This window comes from Clarias gariepinus, chromosome 3, assembly GCF_024256425.1.
Source record: "Clarias gariepinus isolate MV-2021 ecotype Netherlands chromosome 3, CGAR_prim_01v2, whole genome shotgun sequence".
Taxonomy (NCBI): domain Eukaryota; kingdom Metazoa; phylum Chordata; class Actinopteri; order Siluriformes; family Clariidae; genus Clarias; species Clarias gariepinus.
The window spans coordinates 17,502,398-17,528,325 of NC_071102.1; the positions used below are offsets into that span (position 1 = coordinate 17,502,398).

Genomic DNA, 25,928 nt, shown 5'->3' on the forward strand with positions numbered 1-25,928 from the left:
AGAGCAAATTCATTTTCTGTAGCACTTTATTTCTTGAGGGAAAAAAGAAAGTAAAAAAAAGCTCTTGCTCTAGACAGATGCAGGAGACAAATATTTAAAGCAAAAATTTATTTGTAAAAAAGTATTTTGCACATTCCAATATAGAATAACTTTTATGCTAGACACATTTGACATTTTTATCATGGTATAATAACACTCAGGTTTATGATCATATCAGCAGCTGACACTTCGTAGGCCAGTTCTTATGATTGAACTTTGGTATTCGACTACCAGTTAATCCTGAGGTTCTTTGACCTCAGATGGGCCGTAGCTCTTAAAAACCACATTAAACGACGTACTGTAACCCACTTGACCTCTGTGTGACAGTGATCTCTCACTTCAATTCCAAACAAAACATTTTATTTGAAACATACACAAAGTATTGTTCACATGCGTAAGAAAATAATTTATCCGTGTCTCTATGATAGATATCTAAAAACTAAACTAAACCGAATAAATGTAATATTAAACATGAGCAACAATATATTATATATAATATTCCTGCCATCTTCACATTACAACACTCTCTGCTTTTAAAAAAGAAACAAGGCTGGACCAACCAGAGCCACCAGGGGGCAGGATGTGTACAAAAATAATAGCATTTTCAATCCTGACTCACTGCAGTCACACAGAATTGTTTCACAACTGTCTACACTTCTAAGAGACATTGTATGCACTCGTGTGTGTGTGTGTGTGAGTGTGTGTATGTTGAACTGCAGTTAGAAGATGTAGATCGACCAGTAATTAGCAACACATCAGTAATACACTACATTCAGACTAAAGTGTATTATCAGCTTTAACATGTATGCTCAACCTAAAGCTCAGTGACTAATGTCCTGCTACTGTGTGTTATTTGGATATCTTACTTAGTGACATTAAAAAAAGCACACACACGAAAAAATGAGTTGTGATATAGACATGAATATGATGAACTTAACTATTAACATTAATCCTTCATCGAGCTGTGTGTGTGTAGTGTTGGACCTGTATTTATAAAAATAAGAACTCACACAGTGACATTGCCGCTTTATTTCTCTCATTAGATTAAAATTATGTTCGAGTGGCAGAAACAGATGAACCTGAAAGCCCCTGTGCTACAGAACTGCACATCTTTAAGAACTAAAAATGAACATGTGAGCCTGAGAGGGCAAGAACGAAGATTACTCTACTCTCACAATCACCTCAACGCTTATTTATACCTAACTCATTCCTGTCTACACTGAGAACCTGATAAACAATATACATAGAGGAAAAGAAAAATGTTTGATGAATATTGAGAAAAACACTGCATGAATATTTTCTGCAAATGTGAAATGTGGTGGCGCACAAGAAATTTCTAAATAGTACTCCAGATTTAAGATAAAATTTCTCACCATTAGTTCAATTAAAAACCCTGACCTTCTGCACATGCTGTGTGTTAGCGCTGCTTGAGTATGTACTCGCGTGTATTGTCCAAACTCTTTAAACAGAATTAAATGCAACAAACGCTGCAAACTAAAAAAAAAAATCTCTTGGCAACTTTCAAAAAGCATATGATAAGATGTAGGAAGTTAGATGTAGCATAAAGTAAGATGTAGGAAGTTTAGGATTTTTTGAGATAAGCCTGACAAACAGCTACAGTAATGTACACAGACCTTAAACCAGGAGCTCTGTGAGGCTTCCCTGTGCTTTACCAGCTCCTGTGTGGAGCGTCTTTAGACATAACCTGCTGTGACGGGACAAACAGTCTCCGAGAACATCTCTCGACATATGCACTACACAATCCATTTAATATATATGTTTAAAAAAAAAAAAAAATGCACACACTCTGCATGCTAAAGTAAGGACAGATCAATTTATGAGGTTAAAAGAGCAAACAGGCCATAAAGAAAAATAATGAATTCACAACTGAAACAAAAAAAAAGACAACAAAAACAATAAAAAAAAAAAAAACACACACAAATGCCTTTTGTCTAAGCTGTTTTTTTTTCTACTAGAGCTTGGGGACTTCAGGTCCTGTGGTTTGGTAGTCAGTGGTCAGGAGCGAGATGGTAGAATCATCAGCAGGGTCTGGGTTAAAGTATGAGTCTCCCTCCAGCTCAAGCAGAATGGGCAGATCCTCAGCCATGGTCTCAGGGGCCCCGGGGTCGGCCACCACCATCGGCTGAGCTGTGTACTGGACCAACTGCTTTCCTAAAACACCAGCAAAAACAAAGATTACATAAATTTACAAATCAACATAAACAAGGCTAATATCACAAGCACTGTTCATGGGGAGTGAAGTTTCCAGTCTACATGTGGACAGCAATGTTACTGACTTATATTTACTGAACACAAGAGTTAAATATTATTTCTATGAAGCAAAATTATTTTATTGGAAAGCCTATGGTATTATTATCATTATACAAACAAGCAACAACTGACTTGATGTCTACAAGTCTACACTTCGCAAATCCATTGTAGTAGAGTACAAAGGCAAAAAAAAAAAAAAAAAACATCCTGTCACTGTCCAAAACAGTATTGGTACATACATATATATGGTATCAGTATTAATCAAATACAACATCAGACAAATAATCAACTTTTTTCACTGTGTTATTATTATTTTATTAACAAAAATGAAGCCAACTAAGAAGAAACATGTGGGCTATGCTAAATAATACCCTTGCTGCTTCCGCAGGATTTAAGTAGCTATGTTGCTGATAATTATCAACCCTTGATTAATTGATCATCAGAAAGTGTGCAGACCTTTTGGCTGGTCTGGGGCATTCAGGTGTGTGTTAACACAATGCCAAGAGGGAAAGACATGCGCAACAACACAATGGGCTTAGAGAAGCAACTGCTGCACATCAATCCTCTGGAGAATAAGTGAACGTGGACGTCCCAGCACATTCACCCCGAGGTCAGACCGTGCAACGCTCAGAGAAATACACAGCATTTTTTGGGAAAGGTTGCCAGAAGAAAGTTTCTACTGTCTAAAAAGAACATAGAAAGCACAACTGGAGCTCATAAGACTGCATCTGAACATCAGAAATTAAAGATGCCCAGCACCATGTTTGGGGAAAACCAATAGCATGTCAGGAGAAACATCTCACGGCGGTGATGATTTGGGCTGCAGCCACAAGACCTGGGCATTTTGCAGCTATTGAGTCTCACCTTCATACATTTTTAGATATGAGCAAAGAAGCCATGCCCCTCCAGGAAAAACATCAGGGACATGATATTCTGCAAGAGATACAGGGATCGGACTGCTGAGGACTGGGGTAAAGTCATTTTTTCTAATGAATCCCCTTTCTGATCGTTTGAGGCGTCCAGGGGAAAAAAAGCTTGTCCAGAGAAGAAAAGATGAGTGCTACCATCAGTCCTGTGTCGTATCAACAGTAAAGCATCCTGAGTTGTCGCTTCTCAGCCAGGGAAGTGGGGCTCACTCACAATTTTGACTAAGAACACAACCATGAATAAAGAACGGAACAAAAACATCCTCAAAGAGTAACTTCTCCTAACCATCCTAGAACAGTTTGATGATGAACGTTTTTTTTTTCCAGCATGATGGGGCTCCTTGCCATAAGGCTGAAGTCATAACCAAGTGGCTCGGGGAACAAAAACATGGAAATTTTGGGTTCATGTCTAGGAAACTCCCCAGACCTTAATCCCACTGAGAACATGTGGTCGATCTTCAAGAGTCGGGAGGACAAACAAAACCCCACAAATTCTAAAAACCCCAAGCATTGATTATGTAAGAATGGGCTGTCAGTCAGGATGGCCACAGCTGTACACTGACCATGTAGAACAGTTCTGATATCACAGCAGCAAACTGAACACAACACTGTTGTAGAAGAGCACACCTGGTTCAATGTTGTCACTGCACTCTGTCACTGTATCTCGTGCAGGCTCAGACAGTAACTCCTGAATCTGTAAACATCAGCATGGTTAAGTTCAGCAACAAACAACAGTTGATATTATAAAAATATAAAAAGTTACATGTAAACCTAAACATATTTGCTTAAATAAGTTGATTTTACTCCATAAAAGAGAGGGGGAGAGTGTCCGCACTCTCTCAAGCAGGGTTTGGGGGAGGGGCAGGGCGTTTTTTTGTGCAATCATGTGCGCCTGTAAGATCACATTGTGCGTTGGCACGAGGGCAGATTCGCTATTCCCACCCTGGTTGGTAGCTGTTGTCAATGGGGGAGGGCTATAACAAGATGGGTGGAAATTGGACAAAATTTGTGAGAAAATCACAAAAGAAATGTAAAAAGAATAAAAATTTCCACAATGTGTGATTTTGGGGGATTTGGAGGGTGCCAGGTGGAAATATGTAGCCATTAAGCACATACAGTTTTAAGCTTTAAGTGTTCATAGGCGCACATGGGAGTACTTGGTGATTAAAGACCTCATGAGGTCAAATGTTAATACCTACTAGTCACCACCACCACACGGCCTTTGAAAAGTTGACAGGTAATAAAGTTTATGCCACAGTATGGAATCCGCATTAGAGTCTCCTACAGCATCTCGAGCTCCACTAATGTGCAACTTACAACTATATTTATCTCAGTATTATCTATTATAGTACAGCATTGGCTATAGGGACAGATTACATAAAACATCAACACATATTCTGAAGCAAACAATACACCTATATATATATATATATATTTTATGTAAACTGCATCATTGTGGATGTGATTTATTTTTTTTAATTAGGAGACCTTTTCTTAGAATTTAGAGATGGAGTTTTAGCTATAAGAGTTCTGTAACAGTCATAGTGCTTTCCAGACCAGATACAGGACAGGTTCTCCCCTCTCCACACACACGTGATTTGTTAGATCTTTATTAAAACATTCACATTCAAATAAAACAATTGACTTAAACCTTAGAAATTAACCACAAAGATCAGTCACTTCTGTAAAGTAAATGACATCAAAGGGTCAATCATAAGATACATTTCACACTTACTGTTGTCAAAGTGTCCAGGTCAAAGTCAGCGCCAGTGTTTGGACCGTAGATCTACAAAATAATTATAAGTCCAATTAAAAGTAGAGTCTTACTCACTTTTACACTTGCAGAATTTGTAAGATCAGATGGAAAATCAAATGTGTGTGGAGGCAAAGCTCAGGACTGGTGTGTGGACAGCACTCCTCTAAATTACTTTACTAGGCCTTTATACTTTAGTTCAAATCTGAGAGTAAAAGGTGCTAGAAGATGTTCTGATGGTCCAGGACGCAAACAATCGAATCGACTGCACCATCGCTTAGCTTGACTGTACGCAGTCACTGCACTGGAATTACGCAGCTAGGGTTAGAGAGAGAAAGACCAGTGTGCTCAACATCACATTGTATAAAATCCCTAAACAGGGACAGGGATGTCTTGCCTCTGATGTGCTGTCTAGCAAACGTCCTTTTTAAATTCTCCAGATGTACGCAAAACACACAGCGAGTGTAAAAGGGCCGCTTTTGCACTGACATGTAAAGCATCGAGCCATGAATTATTGTCCTTTTACGACGCATCACTTCTGAATGAACTAACAACTGCAAAGAATACTATTTTAGTCTAAGATTATTACTTTGTACATACTCTTTGTTTCTCATACAACAAAATGCTTAAATGTTACATTACTTTTATACTATATATACATTGTAGGATTACAAATTTATAAAATGTTAAATCTAGCTTCCAACGTAATAGTATATAAACTGGACAAGTTATGTACATTGGGTTTTACATTTTAAGGTAAAGTTGGTGACATTCTAAGAAGATCAAGTCTTGTACCCCAGGTGTCAGAGACCATTAACCTTTTGTCTTTATGTACTTCCTGACCACTGGGTAGGGTCCCAAAGTCAATGTGAATGCTAATCTCAAGGCCAGGCTATGCCTTTGTCTCTATGAGAATGTAAAGGTTTGGGTGATACTGTCAGGCTGATGAGATTAGCACCTATGCATTTGAAAGCCACTGTTATGCTGATGAGATCAGGGCTGGGGAACTTCCGTTACCAGGCTGACTCCTGTACTACACTATGCTTTGTTTAGATTGTCTCCACCTCTTTGTATCCCTCCCTCTTGTAAAGTATAAACTCTCCAGAGCTAAGTTTTTTCTGGCAGACTTGGATGACTACAGCGACGCTCGGCGAGTTCTCAATAAAGAGTAACTTCTGCTTGAATGATATCCCAACGTCTCCTGGTCTCTGAAAAAGTTCACAACAACATATATATACACACATACATATATACATACATATACACATACATACATACATACATACATATATATATATATATATATATATATATATATATATATATATATTGACCGTGGACTGCATGGTGATCAACCATCCGGACGAACGCGTGTAACCATCCAATACTGTGTCTCAATCAGCCATAACAGTTTCTTAGGATTTTTATGGCGCTTAAGACCTAAATTAAAGCCACACCGGTCCAACATAAATAATCTCAGACTGTAAATCTCCCTGCTGTCTGTCAAAGTGTAACATATGTTTCACTGCCAATCTAAAACCAGAGCTGTAAAGTCACACACACATTACAGTGTTTAACGTACACTTTCTATCAGGAGGGAGCAAACGGACACTCACATCAAAGAATGGTGAGGAATCAAAGTTGATGGACTGCATGTTGAAGATTGTCTGCAGGTTTTCCAAGCCGCTGTCGATGCTGTCCAGGTGCTCGCTGAGCTCACACCTGGGGCACAAAAAAAATAGCACTTTGGTTCACATGCTATAAAACTCGGGCACATCTTTGCAAGATCACGTTAAAAAATTTTTTTGACAACTGACTGTAAGCTGTAGTTAAAAACAAACTGTTGCAGATGAAAGAAACCATAAGCATACATCTTTTTAGTGATAACCACAAAGCTACAGAGCTGTGCCACTCGCTGATGAACAACATGGGAGAAAGGCCAGAGTTCCTGGGAAACATCTTAACAGTTTATTCTTGCACCCCTGAGGAGGGGCATGTGGGTATGCACATGCATCTCAACCTATATGCCATGCCAGACTCCAATAACCCCAAAAAGTACAGGATTAAAAAAAAAATTAGCTTTGAGCATCTAGCCATCACATTGAATTCATTTAGCCGCCGCTCTCACCGCGGAGCTCAGGAACCCTCGGTCAATTTAGAGATGTACTGAGCACGAAAATACCGTCTAGAGGTCTTATAAAATGTAAAAGCACCAACCACAATGCAGTGGGCAGCCCTATATATTAGGAATTTGCTGTCATTGCTACTAGATCATCCACCACTGGCGTGAACACTGGAAACATATAAAGTGATGAGGGTTCTCGCGTCCGGGGAAGAGAGAGCAGCGGCTAGGCGCGTTTAGTCTAGATGGCTCGACAGCTTTTTGAGCACAGCGCTGTGTGTTCTGGGGTCGGCACGGTCAACTGAAATGCTAACCGTGAATGTGATCTCAGGTGAGAAGATGAAGAGGAGAGGCTGGGAAAAGGGTGGGGCACCTCAGACGTCTGGGAGGAACTGAAAAGATAGAAGCACAACATGGCACTGGAGACAGTGGAAGGGGAGGGACTACACAGTGGGGCGCTCCATCCAATGACTTTTCTTTTCCAGCTCTGATTGGAGTACACGAAATGCAACATACGCCATAGTGGACTATTTACTATTAATTTAAAAAGGGAGGTGGTGTTAAAATTAGTTATTTGATGTTTACACTCGCATGATTAACCTCGCATGTCTACATCAGTTGTCCATAAAATCGGGCCTTCAAGTTGTGTGTGTTAGCTTTGTGTTAGCTTTAAACATAGAACTGGTGTGTGTGTTTGTGGTTGCTTACAGTTGTTGTCCATAATGAAACTAGTATGCAGTATCGCGTGTGTGCAGCACAGGCTAACAGCAACACAAAGCCAGTCGATTTCAGTTAAAGCTAAAAGATGCTGCTTTTGTCTGAAGTTCAGCATAATTAGCTTACTGTCAGGAGCATTCAGAAAGAAATCTGAACATTCTAGAGAAAAATAAAGACACCGTCCTCTTTAACCTGGGACAGGAGCCAGCGGCAGTGATGTCTCTACTGGAAAGATGAACATTGTGTCTATTGTACAAATTATAAATTATAATCATTTCAGTGTTGTATGTTATGGCACTAATAAAACCACAGATATTTATCTTCCTGAAGCTTTAGCGTAGCCCTCGGACCTGAACAAGACCTGCAGGATGGATGGGATTTGCATGTGTCGGTTGAAACAGATGCAACTTTGGGCCAAACAGACATCATTACAGAGAAAAAAAAAAGCAACAGAATCCCAGCTAGGGAGCGCAGTCGAACAGTAAAAAGTAGCCCTATTATTATTATTTATTGTTTATTATTATTATTATTGGTGTGATTTGAAAGGATAGCTTGAGTGCATACTTGAGGTGTTTTAAGAAGATTTTCACAATTAATGTCAACTTTTCATAATTCATACCTTAAAATACACAAGTTTTGACTATACTCAATGATTGTTCCATGACTAATAACAATAAAAAGTAGCCCTATTATTATTATTATTATTATTATTAATATTTACAAACGTAACATGAATAAAAGTAGCCTGTATCCACACACAAAAAGTCATTATCATGCCACATATCTTACTTCATTTAAACAATGGACATCTTTAATGTTGTTTTTATTTATCAACATTAAGACCATGAAGTTTCTTCCTTTTTCTGTAAGTACTAAATGGAAAATGCAAATGCAAAATACAGTATAGAGATTAAAACATGGACCAAAAATAAGTGTGAGGTACAGCAGCTTCTAGACAAATTTAAGGTGTCTGACTCATTAAATCTCTCCAGAACAAGTTTTTTTTTTCCTCATAACATTCATGTGAATGACTCCGTTTACTCCTCAACAGGTGAATAATGCAGAAATTTCAAGACAAAAACAGCAATATTCTCTTTTCCATCAGGACGAACAGTCATATTGCGCATTCACTGACTAAAGGCTCGACAGCAGCTGTACATTTACACAGTTTAAGTGTTTATGTGGAAGCAAAGCCATACAGCTATTACACCTGTGTGTGTGTGTGTGTGTGTGTGTATTGGCATGCTTAAACGTGCACAGTCAAAGAACAGGAGATTTCTGCGAGGGATCATGACCAGTAAGGGATCAGGACTCCCAGTGGAGGAGCGAGGTTCAAAAACATAACACTATCAGTCTGCAGAAACACATGAAGGTGATCTAATAAACTCCTAAGACACGGAGTATATGGGCGTAATGTCCTTCATTCTGCAGTTGCTGCCCCCAAACCCATTGACAGACAGATGGGGCCAGGCAATCACTTACTATAAAGAGAATGGGGTGTGTGTTTTAGGGGAGTACGGTCATAGAGGACTATTATTAATACTCACTTGTCCAAACATGCCACGCTTAAGCATTTCCTCTCTGATGGGGGCAGAGGTGGGGCAGGTGATGGTTCACTCTCCTGCAGAATGGAGTTAATAAGGGTGGTGGGGGAAAGGGGCGTGTCTGCAGGTAAAGTGGACTCTGCCCCAACCTCCACCTCCACAGGACACACTTCTTCCACCTCAGAACCGTGGGCGGGGCTTAGCGGCTCCTCCTTTACATGCACCAATGGGCTTGTCCTGTTAGGAGGAGAGCATGAGGTCTCGCACACACTCAACAAAGTCCAGATCAGTTGTTTTGATATTCTCACGTAGCTGAGCAGTCTCTTCTCATAAAGCAGAAAAAAAAAACACTAAGCATTAATCTCTACACACCAGAGCAACTCGAAATAAAAATAAATCTAATATAAATTTTAAATTTAAACTCATCATCAAACACTCCAGTCTGTAATCATGGGCTCCTGTGTGAGAGCTACACAGACATCAAAGAAAAATGTCCAAACTGCAGATTAGACGGTTCATATCTACTGTAAAAAGTAAAAGCTGGTAAGCTACGATAATTAGCCTAGATCTAGATTTAAAGGTAATTTGCATCTGGAGTCCTCACACTACACTTTAAACTCGTTAAGCGAATCACATGATGACGTGAGGGGTTTAATGTGTCATGTACCATTAAGACAGGCACATTTATAAACATTTAAACATTATGATTCATGTTTAATTGTTAACAAACTAAATTTTATAAACTCAGTACAAAGCGAGTGTCACACAATCCTGCAGAACAGATCCATGTGTGGGTTCGAGTGGTCGTTATAAACAGACAGTCTACATACACACTTAATTAAAGCTGCACTTTATTTAGGATGAATGAGGATTCTTAAACAGGGACTTGCCTATCCTCGATCCACTCATCTGCACTCGCAGGGCCAGACTGAGCCAGATCTGTGATGTCAGAGATGATCGGGCCGGTTTTGACAGGTGAAGTAGCGGAGAAGATGCCTGTTCCTGTGAAAGTCGTTCCAGAGGACTGAAAGAAAAGAGAAAAGTTATGCACAACCTACAGCTTTAAACACAAAGTATTATTTACACTAGGTGATTACAAAGGTTATGGTTAAGATCTGTTTGGAAAAAAGTAATGGCATAAATAATTGTAACTTTTGTAGGACAAAATTAGTTGCATTATTTAAAGTGCAAACAGATGTTTACTGTCTTTCTACAAATAAATTGGAAAGACAGATTTATACTTAAATGGCATCATGTTTTTATTACAGAGAGGAAACGAACCAAACAGAACAGATGTTATTTCCTCTCGGATTGGAACAGACCACATAGCTCTTTGTACACATTAGTTTGTAGACACCCATGCTGTTTTCACCCAGGTGCTGTATACACACCCCAGTCCTATTTGTTTCCATTTCCTTTTACTATAACATAGTGAACAGGTTTTAATTGAGTTTCTATTCAGTTTCAGTTCATTACTACAGCCTCTGTACGCATGTCAGTAAAAACGTGTGAGCTTGCATCCAGCAAGATGAGATCCACCCTCATGTCAGATTTATTCCCGTTTCCGCTGTTCCAATGCTCTCCAGTCTTCTTCTAGGGATGCTGAGAAGGCACCAGCTCCAGTTCCTTCCAAAGGTGATGCCTCAGTGGGGTTGAGATCAGAATTCTACACAACTGTATGGTTCGGACTTTGCAGCAACACTTTGGGAAAGAACCATGCATAGGTTTTATGGTCCCATATAATTTTAGCCATAAACTCTAATTACTTTAGTATAATTACCGACACAGGGCTCAACTTGAAACAACAGTCATAGTGTAGACAACTCTCACGAGTAACCAGAGTTCCTACAATTCATTCGATGTTTGTCCCTTTTTTTTCACAACTTAAGTAAGTTTTGCCCCGCCACTTTATTTCTCACACCTTTTACACTTAGTACTCCAGAGTCTCCCAAGAGGGTGTAATGTAAACAGTATTGTACAGGGGCGGCACAGTGATGTAGTGGTTAGCACTGTCGTCTTGTACATCCAAGGTCTGGGTTTGATTCCTGTCTCTGTGTGCATGGAGTTTGCATGTTCTACTCGTGCTTGGTGGGTTTCCTCCGGGTACTCCAGTTTCCTCCCAGAATTCCAAAGACCTGCAATTTTTGTTCCCAAATTGCCTGTAGTGGGTGACTGTGTGTGTGACTGTGTGTGCACCCTGTGATGGATTGGCAACATGCCCAGGGTGTAACCCACCTAGTGCCCTAGGTCTCCTGGGATAGGCTCCGCCCCCCACGGCCCAGAATACAGGATAAAGTGGTATAGACAATGAGTGATTGGGTTTGGGTACAGATGTTATGTTGTACAGATGTGAGACACTCACAGAGAGATTGGGTGACGGCTCCAGTGAGTACTGCCTGGTGTACTTCGGCATGGAGTGTGCCGTACTGCTGTCATTTAACATCAGAGGCCTAAGGAGACAGAGGACACAGCAGCACAAACTATCATTATATATTACACTGTACTGTGTAACAAAAATCTATATATTATTATCATTTTTTAAACAAAACTAAAATAAAGTAATTAACACAAATTTGAAGGACAGGGTTATAATCTTTGTCCGTCATTAAAGGGTGTAGATGTTGAAAGCATGATCTGTAAAACATCTAAAGGACTTGCATCTTTCTTTTCATCCCGAGAACTCTGTTGGAACGCGCCAATGTGACAAGGAACTGGATGAGCTGTGGACAAAGACAGCAATGTTAGTAGGGAAATACACTTATACATAATCAACACTTGCTCTATACAACATTAGTATGCTGACTAAGCTTTTCAAAGACAATGTCTGTTATCATCTCAAAAAATAAAAGAAAGGTTTTGTCATTGACAAAATTGACATTGTCAAACATTGACATTGGTCGAAATTCACTCATTCAATTATATCATCTTTAGGTTTTATATATTGGAGGACCAGAAAATATCATTCTAAAAAAAAATTCTGTCCGTATTTAATTCATTTAAAAAAAAAACTTTATTTATCCCCATGGGACAATTTAAGGCATGCAGAATAGTTAAAAAAAAATTAATAATTTTTTTTTTAAAGCCATCAGCACAATATCTGTAAATAGACAAACTGTAACTTAATAGCTGAAGAGGTAGAAAAGAAAAGTAGAATAAGATGAAATGTATGGATGGATATAATAATAAACTAAGTTGTACAGTATTTAAACAGTGGTATGTAAGCAGCAGCATTAGAGCAATTGACATAGCAATAAATTAAACATAAAGTGAGTATGTCTGTCTGTCTTTAATGAAACTTCACCAGTCCTTCAGTATCTGCCTGATGTTAAACCTGCGCCATGAAGGAAATGGAAGAGTTGAGTATAAGTGAAATTATCAGCAGTTACGTGCCAGATTATGTAACAGCATCTAGTGTTGTTGTTTTTTTTTAACACTAAATTAGTGCTTTTTTTTTCCTCGAGCGTGGCGTGGCTATACGCATCATTTAACAACGTGCACTGGCCAATCAGACAGTGACCAGAACTTAATAAGACATGACTGACTGTGTGCTAGTGCACAAGCTCCTGTTTGTACACTCCATACTCCTAACTTTATCACACTGCAGAAAAGAGTGAAAGCTGTCATGGAGTTTGTAGGGACCGGAGGGGAAAAAAAAAGGTTAAAATGTATCATTTACAGCGGAATCTGAAGAACTGTGCACAAAGGAGATGAGATTAGACTCGTGAAGTCTGGTAAGAGGAGGCTGAAGATGTCACCTTATTTACTACTTTCTGCTGCTGGGTGTGTTTCTGTCTCAGCGTGGCCACCTCTCTCCACAGAGCCTCATTCTCACTGAAAAAAACAAACAAAAAAACAGAACAAGATGCAAATTTGTTAGACAGCACTGTAGATGTGGGCAGGCAGCCAAAGGTCAACAAGGCAGATGAAAGATAAAATAATCTGAAGTAGATTCCTCTATGCAGCTGGAATTAAAACTCCACCAAACTCCTTACCAGATGACCCTGACCTTGACCCTGCGCCCTTCTGCTCACAGAACTGACAAAAATCTAACCTTGCCTCAAATACATATATATATATATAAGGCATCCAGTACGGCCCGCGGGATGATTTTAACCATGATATTAAATATCAAATCTTTTTTATTATCATTATTATTATTAGTAGTAGTATTAAATAAGCTGCAATATTGTGTTTGGTTTTATAATTTTTTTTATTTTATCATTGATCATTTAACTGCTCTTTTATTGCGCTTCTTCCGAAACCTCTAACACGCATGCGCGTTCTAAATTGGTGCCTAAATCAAATTTCTTCGGCTATTTTAAGATGTGTGGCAAGCACTTACGTTTTAAAGAAAAATGTCTAAAAAAAAAGAAATTTATCTGGAAGGGTGGATGTTTCAGGAGAAATGGAAAGAGAAGTATTTCTTCTGTGAGGTCAACGGCAAGCCAGTATGTTTAATCTGCTCACAAGCCGTGGCTGCATTTAACGGAGTTAAAAGCATTATGCGTACGTGTGTATACTTGCGTATGTCAAACCTCATCTAGATTTTTATTTGTAAAAGAAAGTGCTCATTTGTAGTGTGTAGTTAATGTTTGTATCCAAAGTGAATTATTTTTTTTTCATTTGCATTAACCATAAAGAATTTATTTTTGTATATGATTTTTTTTAAACTACTGAGTTGTTAAAGGCAGTTTTTTAAAATTGTGAAGTGTTTTTCTAGTTCGTAAATTATATTGTAGCCTATAGCTTCATATTTAATGTAACTGTCTGTACACAGAGTCTGCCGCATTTTTTATTTCTTATTTTATCATTACTAAAAAGTATCTGACAAGTAATATTCATGTTCAAAGGAAAGGATTTTGCTTGCCATTACTTAGCATTGTTTTTCCCCCAAAAAGGAATAAGAGTGTTAATGAACAGTTTCTGATGACTTGTTTTGCAGTTTTACAGAATATAGTGTATTTGTTGTAATTTGATGCACTATAATTAAAAAAACAAAAAAACAAATTCGGCCCGCACATGGTCACATTTCTTCTCATCCGGCCCTCACCCTAAAATGAGTTTGACACTCCGGCTTTAGACACACAGGTGTGATAGGAGAAGAGACATGAGTGAGCTCAGACAGCATCATGTCTGTGTATTATCGTCTCATCAGGAATGTGTCCACATAGCTCTGCCACCACTGTGTTTTTGTGTGTGTGTTTGTGTGTTATGGCATGCAGTCTATCCTGTCGCTGGGCGGTCACACTTTGTGAGAGAGCGTGCCTGTTTTAATCAGGTGTTAAGCATCACTGCACTGTAGCGGGATGAACATCACTAACAGGAGCGTAAACAATATACAGGCCTAGCGTATATGGGTGAATCGGCGCCACGCTAACAACATGTGCTACGGAACATGTAATGGTTAAACTGATAAAAGCAATCTTATATAATATGAACTGGAAACTGACAAATCAAACAAATTATCAAACAGGGAGGCGAGCCAGGGTCATTGGTGTTTTAGAAAAAGGGTCATTTTCAGTTCTGTGCTGATCTTCTAATCTCCTGGGATTTTTGCACACACAACCGTCAACAGGGAAACAGGAAACATCCGGTAGGTGGTGTTGGTGTGAGGAGAAAGGGCTTGTGATGAGAGGGGTCAGAGGAGCTAATAGGAAGTCTACAGTGACTCATAACCACCCTTACAGCTGCGATAAGCAGAAACACATCTCCCTACTTTACAAAAGCCACAAAATGATGGTGGATGACTCAAGAATAAATTTTTATTGAACAAAAAATTGAATGCTTAAAATTGAACAATATATTAAAAGTTTAAAGTATATATGAATATATAAGTAAATACAAAAAAACAACTACTAGTACTAGCTGGAAAGCCATAATTATAAACAGAATCCATGTTACATAAGTATTTTAGCATAAATGCAAGATTAGCATTTTGCAATTAACATTACATTCGCCTACTACCAACCTGCGAAAAGGCTGCTGTTGTCATCATAATTGGTGGACTCCTTTTTGCTACGGTTAGTATGACTGGGACTGGGCTCATCCACACCGATAGTGCCAGCTGTTGTCCGCAAGCTGTCAAACACCGTGCCTCCCTCTGCTTTCAAGTTTATTCCGTGTGCTCTCAAATGTTTCATTAGATTTGACGTGTTTCCCCCTTTACAAGCAACTGCTGTAAAACATTTGCTGCACGTTGCGGTGTCGAAATCCTTTCTTGTGAAATATAGCCACACTTTCGATCGTTTAGGTTTTGGCATTTTAACAAAAGTTGTTTAATTTAGCAAGCTAAAAAGAGCGAGTGTAACGTTAGTTGCTGCATTCACGCGCATCTCGGATGGTCTCATTTCCTGATGATTGTGCTTTTAATTTTTTTATTTTATCTAATAAACTTTTAATCTACAAATATAAAATGGACAGTAACATTCAGTAACAAGCTCTCAAGATTTTTCTAACTAAAGAAATAAATTTTTTTTCTGATCATTTCTGACACCCCATGAATGCAGTATTTAAATGTTACTAGTGATCGCGTTTGTTGATGAATCTGATGCTTATTACAACTGCGTTATCATAACCCCAGGGAACAAATATTTCAATCGACAGTTCTGGCATTTAAGTGGCACCAAAATGAGGCACCGAAATTTGCGTTCTGTTTCGGTCCGGTACATACCGGACCGAAACAGAACGCGATATACAGTCATGTGAAAAAATTAGGACACCCTTTGAAAGCATGTGGTTTTTTGTAACATTTTTAATAAATGGTTATTTCATCTCCGTTTCAACAATACAGAGAGATTAAAGTAATCCAACTAAACAAAGAAAACTGAAGAAAAGTCTTTTCAAGATCTTCTGTAAATGTCATTCTACAAAAATGCCTATTCTAACTGAGGAAAAAGATAGGACACCCTCACATGTATTCCCTCTTAAATTGGCTCAGATCTCACACAGGTATATCACACCAGGTGCACATAATTAGTAGATCGTTACTCTGCATGTTGAATGAGGCTTGCCCTATTTAAACCTCAGACATTTAGTTTGGTGTGCTCCTGACTGTTGAAGTGAGAGTGAGCACCATGGTGAGAACAAAAGAGCTGTCAGAGGACTTCAGAAAAAAGATTGTAGCAGCCTATGAGTCTGGGAAGGGATTTAAAAAGATCTCAAAAGATTTTGAAATCAGCCATTCCACTGTCCGGAAGATAGTCTACAAGTGGAGGGCTTTCAAAACAACTGCCAACATGCCCAGGACTGGTCGCCCCAGCAAGTTCACCCCAAGAGCAGACCGCAAGATGCTAAAAGAGGTCTCCAAAAACCCTAAAGTGGCATCTCGAGAACTACAGCAGGCTCTGACTACTGTTGATGTAGAAGTACATGCCTCTACAATCAGAAAGAGACTGTACAAGTTTAACTTGCATGGGAGGTGTGCAAGGAGGAAACCTTTGCTTTCCAAGAGAAACATCGAGGCCAGACTGACATTTGCCAGAGATAAAGTTGACAAAGACCAGGACTTCTGGAATAATGTTCTTTGGACAGATGAGTCCAAAATTGAATTATTTGGACACAACAGCAGAGGACATGTTTGGCGTAAACCAAACACAGCATTCCAAGAAAAGAACCTCATACCAACTGTGAAGCATGGAGGTGGAAGTGTCATGGTTTGGGGCTGCTTTGCTGCAGCAGGACCTGGTCAGCTCACCATCATAGAATCCACGATGAATTCTACTGTGTATCAGAAGGTGCTTGAAGAACATGTGAGACCATCAGTTAGAAAATTAAAGCTGAAGCGGAACTGGACCATGCAACATGACAATGACCCAAAACATACTAGTAAATCAACCAAAGATTGGCTGAAAAAGAAGAAATGGAGAGTCCTGGAATGGCCAAGTCAAAGTCCAGATTTGAATCCCATTGAGATGCTGTGGGGTGACTTGAAAAGGGCTGTACGCGCAAGAAACCCCTCAAACATCTCACAGCTGAAAAAGTTCTGCATTGAGGAGTGGGGTAAAATTTCCTCAGACCGATGTCGAAGACTGGTAGATGGCTACAAGAACCGTCTCACTGCAGTTATTTCAGCCAAAGGAGGTAACACTCGCTATTAGGGGCAAGGGTGTCCTATCTTTTTCCTCAGTTAGAATAGGCATTTTTGTAGAATGACATTTACAGAAGATCTTGAAAAGACTTTTCTTCAGTTTTCTTTGTTTAGTTGGATTACTTTAATCTATCTGTATTGTTGAAACGGAGATGAAATAACCATTTATTAAAAATGTTACAAAAAACCACATGCTTTCAAAGGGTGTCCTAATTTTTTCACATGACTGTAGGTACCCAACCCTACTCCTACCCTACCTACTAGGTACTATATATACTCAGCAAAAAAAGAAACATCCCTTTTTCAGGACTGTGTATTTCAACAATAATGTTGTAAAAATCCAAATAACTTTACAGATCTTCATTGTAAAGGGTTTAAACAATGTTTTCCATGCATGTTCAATTAATTAACACGCAACTGTGGAATGGTCGTTAAGACCTTAACAGCTTACAGAAAGTAGGCATTTAAGGTCACAGTTCTAAAAACGCAGGGCACTAAAGAGACTTGTCTACCGACTGTGAAAAACACCCAATGAAAGATGCCCAGGGTCCCTGCTCATCTGCGTGAACGTGCATTAGGCATGCTGCAGGGAGGCATGAAGACTGCTGATGTGGCTAGGGCAATAAATTGCCATGTCCACACTGTGAGACGCCTAAGACGGCGCTACAGGGAGACAGGAAGGATAGCTGATCATCCTCGCAGTGGAAGACCACGTGTAACAACACCTGCACAGGATCGGTACATCCGAGTATCACACCTGCGTGACAGGTACAGGATGGCCACAACAACTGCCCGAGTCACACCAGGAACACACAATCCCTCCATCAGTGCTCAGACTGTCCGCAATAGGCAGTCCATGAGGAGGAGATGCACTGCAGTACTTCAAGCAGCTGGTGGCCACACCAGATACTGACTGGTACTTTTGATTTTGAGCCTCCCTTCATTCAGGGACACATTGTGAAACATTTTTAGTTTATGTCTTATAGTGTTGACTCTTTTAGTGTTCATACAAATATTTACACATTAAGTTTACTGAAAGTAAAAACAGTTGAAAATGAGGTTTCTTTTTTTTGCTGAGTATATGTAGGTTTTCGGTACCCAACCCTACTCCCAATACGCACACCTTTGGCTTCGTCGCTGAGCGTGTCTCACCTGAGCAAACCACAACAAGCACTACAGAGGGCAAATGTGTGCGTGTAACACCCTGCTGTGAGCGTGAAGATCACGACTGCTCGTACAACATGCGTTTCTGTTGCTGTAGACTTAACGCAATTTGAATTGGTTTATTTCATTCAATTATTAGTATCTTTATTGCTTCATATTTTTCTTAACACCAGTCCAGCTTCTACGGATGTATTCATGGTGAGAATTAGTTTTAGTTATGTAAAATTAAAACAAGATGTTTAAGAAAATGTTCAATTATTACTATCACGTTGTTGTTTTAGAAAGTTACCTTGTACTAGTGGAATAAAAAAAAAATTGACATGATGAGTAGTAAAGCACAATTTCTGCCACAGTACAGTGTTAGGATCGAACATGACTGTACTCAAGTCTCCATCGGAGTCAAAATTCTGCCATCGTGACAACTGTGGCTATAAAACAGAACACTGCATGTCCTCCTCAGTATTAAACCCAGAGCCAAAGCAGTGTGTGTGAGACCCAGGAGGCCTGAGCCCACAGTGACCCCTGTGTGTATTTCAGTCCATGACTGCAGCCAATGATCTCTGAGCCTCTAATCAGGAGCCTAAAATAACCAGGTTTAGATGATAACGCAGATGTCTCACTGTGCTGTGGATGGGGGGGAGGGGGGTGGCGTTAGGAAGTCAGCTCCACAAACCCGAGTGTCCTGCACTGAGCCCTGACTGAACCATCAGCTCTGGGATGAACAGGGGCCTCATCAGAGCCTAAGCTCACTAATGCTCCTGTACCTGAATGAACACACACACACACACTCACACACTCACACACTCTCAGACTTTAGACTAGATGTTGAAGATTGAAGCTCATCATAGTAACAGAAAAATAAATCTGAACTGGGATGTTCTACACACTCATGCAAGGAGCACACACAAACAGTACATGTGGTTTCTGAGCTAAATTAAAAAGTCTCTATAATGCGAAATATTAAGCAAGTCAATACTCAGCTTGAGAACTGATCTCTCACTGATCAAAATAAATCTCACTTTGGGGTGAAATTGTCTCGGAAACGATCCCGGGGTCCTGAGGCGAGAGCGCCCTAATAACCCCCCGAGGTCCACTTACTGTTTCAGGGTGTTGATTTTGCTGTCCATGTTCTCCTGCTTTCCCTTCATGTGCTGCACGTCTGTGATCATCTTGCTAACGTCCCCTGGGCTCAGCCTTACGTCCTCGTGTTTAATATTGGACACCTGAGGAACACAATGTCAAACACTAAATACATTATCAGAGCTGGAATACAGCTTATGTAACATTATGCTACTTCAGTGTAGTGTTTGTTATAATTCTCTCAGCATTCTGTGTACAGTGAGGAACAACAACCATAGAAAAGAATGTGTTACTGTCATAACAGAGTGATAAAAAACAAACAAAAACAACACTTAAAACATGTTCTTTGAAGGTTTTGCTCAGTGATGTACAGGACCATTTGGCTTTGACTCACAGCAGGATCAGCATCTTTGGAGAGAAAATATCTAACAATCTCCTTAAAAAGAAATCCTCTCAGAGTGCACCAGAGAAGACCAGGAGAGAGCTTGATCTGACTAACAGGTAGAAACTGCACTAAGAAAACTGTGTTAAATAACCCAGCATATATTTTATATTTTTGATGATCAAATAAGCCGCTTTTTGCTTTGGTGACAGAGGTGTTGAGTTCTTGTTGGGTGCTTTTTCTCTAATAAAATTTCTCAAAATAATAAAGTGCAAACAAAATCCAACCGGAAAATGATGTGAAAGCTGCCGATCAGCAAGGGTGAAGCGATCATGTTCGCCCTGAGAGCACGACCAATCCGCTCCCTACACTACAGAACCTGGATCGTCAGCTGGGACTCAAATCCAGCCATCGGTACAGAATCAGTGCACCTTTATATTCTAAACAACAACAAAAAGAAAAAACACACCCTATTCTAGTCCAACTTCATCATCCTTAAAAATGTTCATATTATTTAAAAAAAAAAAAAAAATCTCTGGGAGAGAGGCGTGGGAACTCCTCGACATGCCTGGGATATTTCTCAGAGGTTTCTCACACTACGCTCATGGAGACATTTCTGGCACCAACACATTAGTTTTTAGTTTGTTTAAACATTTCAATATTTAGACAAGTCCATTTAAAATCCTGAACTGTAAATAAAAGAAGCAAATGTGTTCCTCTCTTTAAAATCTCTGCAGCATGATTCTGCATGAAAGTCTTTTCTGAGACATAATGACTTTCAGCTCTCTTTATAAACCTCATACAAGCTGTGGCATTTTATCACCAAAACAAAAAGACAGCTCAATAATTCCTAGTGACTTGTGTTTCAGGTTCTGGAGAGGAATGTGTGGCAGGTGCTGTTTAATATAACGCGCACCAATCGGGTTTCAGCTTAAATCACTGCAGGGTTTAATTTCAGGTCCTTCAGGTTTCAGAGGGATGTGGGGGTGAGATTATCACATCAGCGTGGTTTTGTGTATGTGTGTGTGTGTGTGTGTGTGTGTGTGTGTCACAGCATGAGAGTATACACTCACTGTCCACATCCACGCTCTGATCTAATCAGCCAATCATGTTCCAGCAGCGCGAAGCATTAAACCTTGCAGACTCGGGTCAAGAGCTTCAGTGAACACGTGTTCACATCAAACATCAGAACAGGGGAAAGTCTGATTTCTGTGACTTCAACCCCGGCCTGGTGATTAGTGCCAGCTGGTCTGAGTATTTCAGAAGAATACAATAACTCTAATAATGACTTTTTACAACTGCGCTGAGCAGAAAAGCATCTCACACACACAAAGCATTTGTGGAACCCTAAGAGGGAGGGGCCAAAACAACAGATGACATCATACTCCTCAGTTAGGTTAGGTGTTTGCCGTGTGTGAGCCGAATACTATTTAAAGCAGAGCTGCTGCGCGCACACACACACACACACATAGACACACACACAGACACACACACAGACACACACACAGACACACACACAGACACACACACAGACACACACACAGACACACACACACACGCTTTATGATATGAGCTGGAATTTGTAGTAAGAAAACAGACATTATCCTTCATGAGATGAACATTAGCTCATTTTAACCCACTGAGTTTTAATTTACCACTAGGTTTCTCATCAGAATATTGTAGGATTTCAGCCCAAGCCTAAGCCTAAACCCCACATGGAGGTGAATAAACTGGACAAGCTGATGAGATAGAAAGGCAGCACGCGCAGGTAAAACCAGAGATGGGGGGTTAATTCAATTCAATTAAATTCTATTACATTTTATTTGTATAGCACTTTTAACAATTGTCATTGTTGCAAAGCAGCTTTACACAATCAAAAGAATTATTGAAGTTTGTATGAAAAGTGTACGTGTATGAATCAAAATGATAAGACTGTCCCTGATGAACAAGCCGAGGACGACGGCAACAGTAGCAAGGAAAAACTCTCTGAGATGGTAATAGGAAGAAACCTTGAGAGGAACCATCCTCATCTGGGTGATAACAGATAGCAGGGATTGATCTGCATTCATACTGTGTGTTAGGGGCCTGGAAGTTTAGTATAACAGGAAAAGTTCATATAGAGTCCAGTTGTTATTGGAGACTCAGGTAGACTGTAGGAAACTCCAGTCCTGAATGGATTTATGTAAAGAAAACAAGATGTACTGTTTGTGTCACTGCTCTGTTATTAATACCTGATTAATGAGTGCAGACCCTTTTATTCACCACACGAGGAACTTCAGCGTTCTCAGGTGCAGTTGCAATTCACACCCACCGTTACAGCAGGTGGCAGTACACACCCTGCTGAGTTGTGGGCCGCCATTAAACAAGAGAATGAGAAAGGTAACCTTCGCACTATGCCTGATATTATTATTGATATTTTGGATAAAATGTAAAGAGCGATGCACACAGCGTGCCTTCGTACTGTATCAGCTGTGGCTGCAGGGTCAGAGGACGAGATTGGCGCGGGTGATTCTCTGAGGAGACAGACGGTGCCTGTATGTCGCGGTACCACTGTATCCTTATTACCTGATACACCTTCTGTACATTAATCCTTCTCACCCTGTACACACACTCATTTATTAAACTGTTATTTATTGTATATTGGCCACTTATGCACTTTTGGTTAGATGTTAGCTGCATATCATTGGCTCTGTATGCGTACGTGCACAATAAAGTTAAATCTAATCTTAACTCCTGTAGCTGAGGAGTCCGACTTAGAGCTGATCATTACTCCCATGGAGAGCGGAGCTGTGAGACCGGAGTGTTAAAGGCAGTGAAAGGAGGATGATAGAGAGGGGTGCTTACCGTGGTCACTTTCCTCTTAATGTTCTCCAGCAGATGCTCCTGACCACGGAGAAAGTAGGGATGCTGGAACTCTGTATCGTCTCTCTCAGGCTTCACCAAACCCCCCTGCTCGATGTGGACTACCTTACGGAAACCATCTGTTCACACACAAGCACAAACAAACGGCAGCGTCATTTATCTGATCATCTCCCTCACACACACACACGGTACTGTGGCGCACTGTGCTCTATAAACCTTCAGGCTGCAGTGTATCAGATCAGCTTCTGCAGTTCAGATAAAATCCCTCTTTAATAAAACTCACGTGTGTTACCTGGGATGATCAGACTTACACATATTGAGCTGGCGAACAAAGCTGGCCATGTTGTTGTGCTTGAAGTATTTAGGAAGCACTTCTTTGGAGAACCTGCCCTGGTCAAACACATGAAAGCTGTTGCCGCTCTATATAGACAAAGAAAGAAGTGTTTTCGTTCTTACAGGAGCACATACATGAAACATGTCAAAGTCCCTGACACTGACAGAAAGGTAATATAAAAAAAAATAAGAAAACATTTAGGTCTGCACAATTAAAAAAAAGTCACTTCTGAATAAAGTGAAGTACACACTAACACACCAGAGACAGAAAAAAAATTCAGTTATGAATGGTGATTCTCTTGTGTGTAATAAACACGTCACCACACTGACTCCAAAACAACCGCTCACACTGTTGAGTTTTGAGACTTTGGGGGCCTTTAAGGAGGTGAAACGTCACTATTTATTTATTTAATCCTACAAATAAAACTACTGTGTGGAGTGAATTATTCGCCAAGTTTGTTAAGAAAAATCAATATTGAAGGCAGATGACAGAGATGCGTCATCTGCCTGCGCACTGTTCATTAACAATGTTAAAGTCTTTTATTTGAGGAAATCAATGTTATAAAGAACAGGTTACATTTAATTAGTCAAAAAACTTTTTTAAAGGTTTGTAATAAAATTTTGTGAAAATGTAATATCGAATTGGGATATTTATAGAGTAGTGATAATTATAGAACTGTCATTTTAATTGAATCAGCACCAAAAATTTTAATAATATCGTATCAGGAGGGGACTTATGATTCCTGTCACTATAACACGCACTATAATTACACGTTATTACAAATGTGTAATAATTAAGTCATAATTAAGTAATCAATCAAATAAAAACTATTTTATTTGTATAGTTTAATTTTGCATACGCAGTACTGTATAGTTTTAACAGTGGACACTTTTGCAAAGTAGCTTAACAGAAATAAAAATTCTGAATATAAACTGAAAATTAACCAAAGGTGGCACAGAGAACCTTCCCGAGATGACATAAGGAAGAAAGAGTGAGAGACAGGGAACTGATGACTGATGGAGACCCGGGAAAAAAACTGTTCATGGCAGCTTTCATACGACTGCAGTCAAACATTACACCACTCGTATGAAGGTCTGTAGTAGACGCTTGCACCAGACGCAGTGGTCTAGACTACAGCAGTGTAGAGTACTGTAACAGACAAAACATCAGGCGAAGCTCGATTAGGATGTAAGATGACAACCATCTCACCAGCCATCAGATTAACGAATCTGTTAACGTTATGATTTATACACAATGTCGGGAAACTAGCATCTGCAGTCTGGAACATCTCTACAAATTACTCGCAAATTCCATGGGCATGATTTACAAAAGACACACACCTGGGCGATGAAGGCGTTTCCTCCACAATCAAACTGTGACGATTAGACTGAGGATGATTTTCTTATGGACACAGTTCTGTCCACACAGTGTCTGTGTGTGTGTGTGTGTGTAAATGCACTAATTTCACTATTAAACATGGCCGTGAGTTCTACCGATGTTTTTATGACTTGACTTCAATAACTGTATAAGTGATCGCCTATCACAATCATTTAGGATGTTTTTTTTGACCACATTTATTCCGTGAAGGTGACGCTTCACTACGCTCCTTCCAGCTGTTAATAATATGTTTTTAAGTTCTTAACTCAATTTTATTAGTTTCAGTAATCTCCTTAGTTGTTTTCTTTGCTTGATGAAGGACAATCATTTGACCCTCTGAAACAGAGTAACATCTTTGCCATGACTACAGGATGTGTCTGTTGACGTGTTTGTGTGAGACATGAGGAGCTCCACACCGCATCGATTACGGTTCAATAACCTGTTAGAGCTGAAACACGGCAGAAATTATCTAAAGGACGGATCGTAACTATTAACTCCAGGTGTTACGAGAGAGAGAGAGAGAGAGAGAGAGAGAGACAAAACCATATATATAAGACTCAGAGGGAGGGAGACAGACAGACACTGAGAGACGGGTTGATGGTGACGTGACACACACACACACAGTCTCTGTGCTTCATCTGACTTTACAGGAGATTATCGCCGAGAGGACACACTACTCACTGTAATCAAACACACACACACACACACACACACACAGCTGTGTACAATAAACATGTTATAGCCGATGTTCCAACTCAATATTGACACTAAATACTAAATAAACATAAAAACCACGAAATAAACATGAACTTCAGACAGGCCGTGATTATTATTACTGCTGTTGTTGTTGTTATGGTGATACTTGTTGTTATTTACAGTTGCAGCATTGAGCTCTGTGTGACTCCGGCCTGTCAACTTCCCCCTGTCTCTGTAAAAACTGCTGTTAGCAGGCTAGGCTAATGAGCGCGCGCCGTACCGGACTCCAGCAGATGAGCGGGTCGGTGTCCGGATCGTCCACCAGAGTCCACAGCTTGGTGAGGAAGGCGGGGACGCTACTTCCGGGCAGCAGCACCGCGCCGGAGCTCGAGCTGTGGAACTCCATTTCTGGTACGGGAATCGGGCTCGCGCACAGTCACTCCGGGGGCAGCTAGCTCACGCGCTCGGCTCGTTCAGCATTAGCCTGTTAGCTCTAAACTCAAGTAGCACAGAGAAGCCCGTTTAACTAAACTGCGCTGTTTTCTCTCTCTCTCTCTCTCTCTCTCTCTCTCTGT

General features: G+C 40.0%; 1 protein-coding gene across 2 annotated transcripts; it reads right to left on the reverse strand.

The window, feature by feature from the left end:
- Positions 1–89: 89 nt before the first annotated feature.
- On the reverse strand, positions 90–25,927 carry hsf1 (heat shock transcription factor 1). Of its 2 annotated transcripts, XM_053492831.1 has the most exons (14): positions 25,634–25,927; positions 23,258–23,366; positions 22,929–23,065; positions 19,721–19,845; positions 13,128–13,203; positions 12,031–12,092; positions 11,735–11,822; positions 10,263–10,396; positions 9,376–9,609; positions 7,426–7,503; positions 6,606–6,711; positions 4,972–5,022; positions 3,864–3,930; positions 90–2,211 (listed from the first exon to the last, which is right to left on the reverse strand). In XM_053492831.1, the coding sequence occupies exons 1-14, from the start codon at positions 25,757–25,759 to the stop codon at positions 2,012–2,014; spliced, it is 1,593 nt and encodes a 530-aa protein (XP_053348806.1). In that variant the 5' UTR covers positions 25,760–25,927; the 3' UTR covers positions 90–2,011. The 2 variants fall into 2 exon arrangements, with proteins under 2 accessions (XP_053348806.1, XP_053348807.1); XM_053492832.1 differs by lacking the exon at positions 7,426–7,503 and having other exon boundaries at positions 25,634–25,926.
- Between the last annotated feature and the right edge of the window lies 1 nt (position 25,928).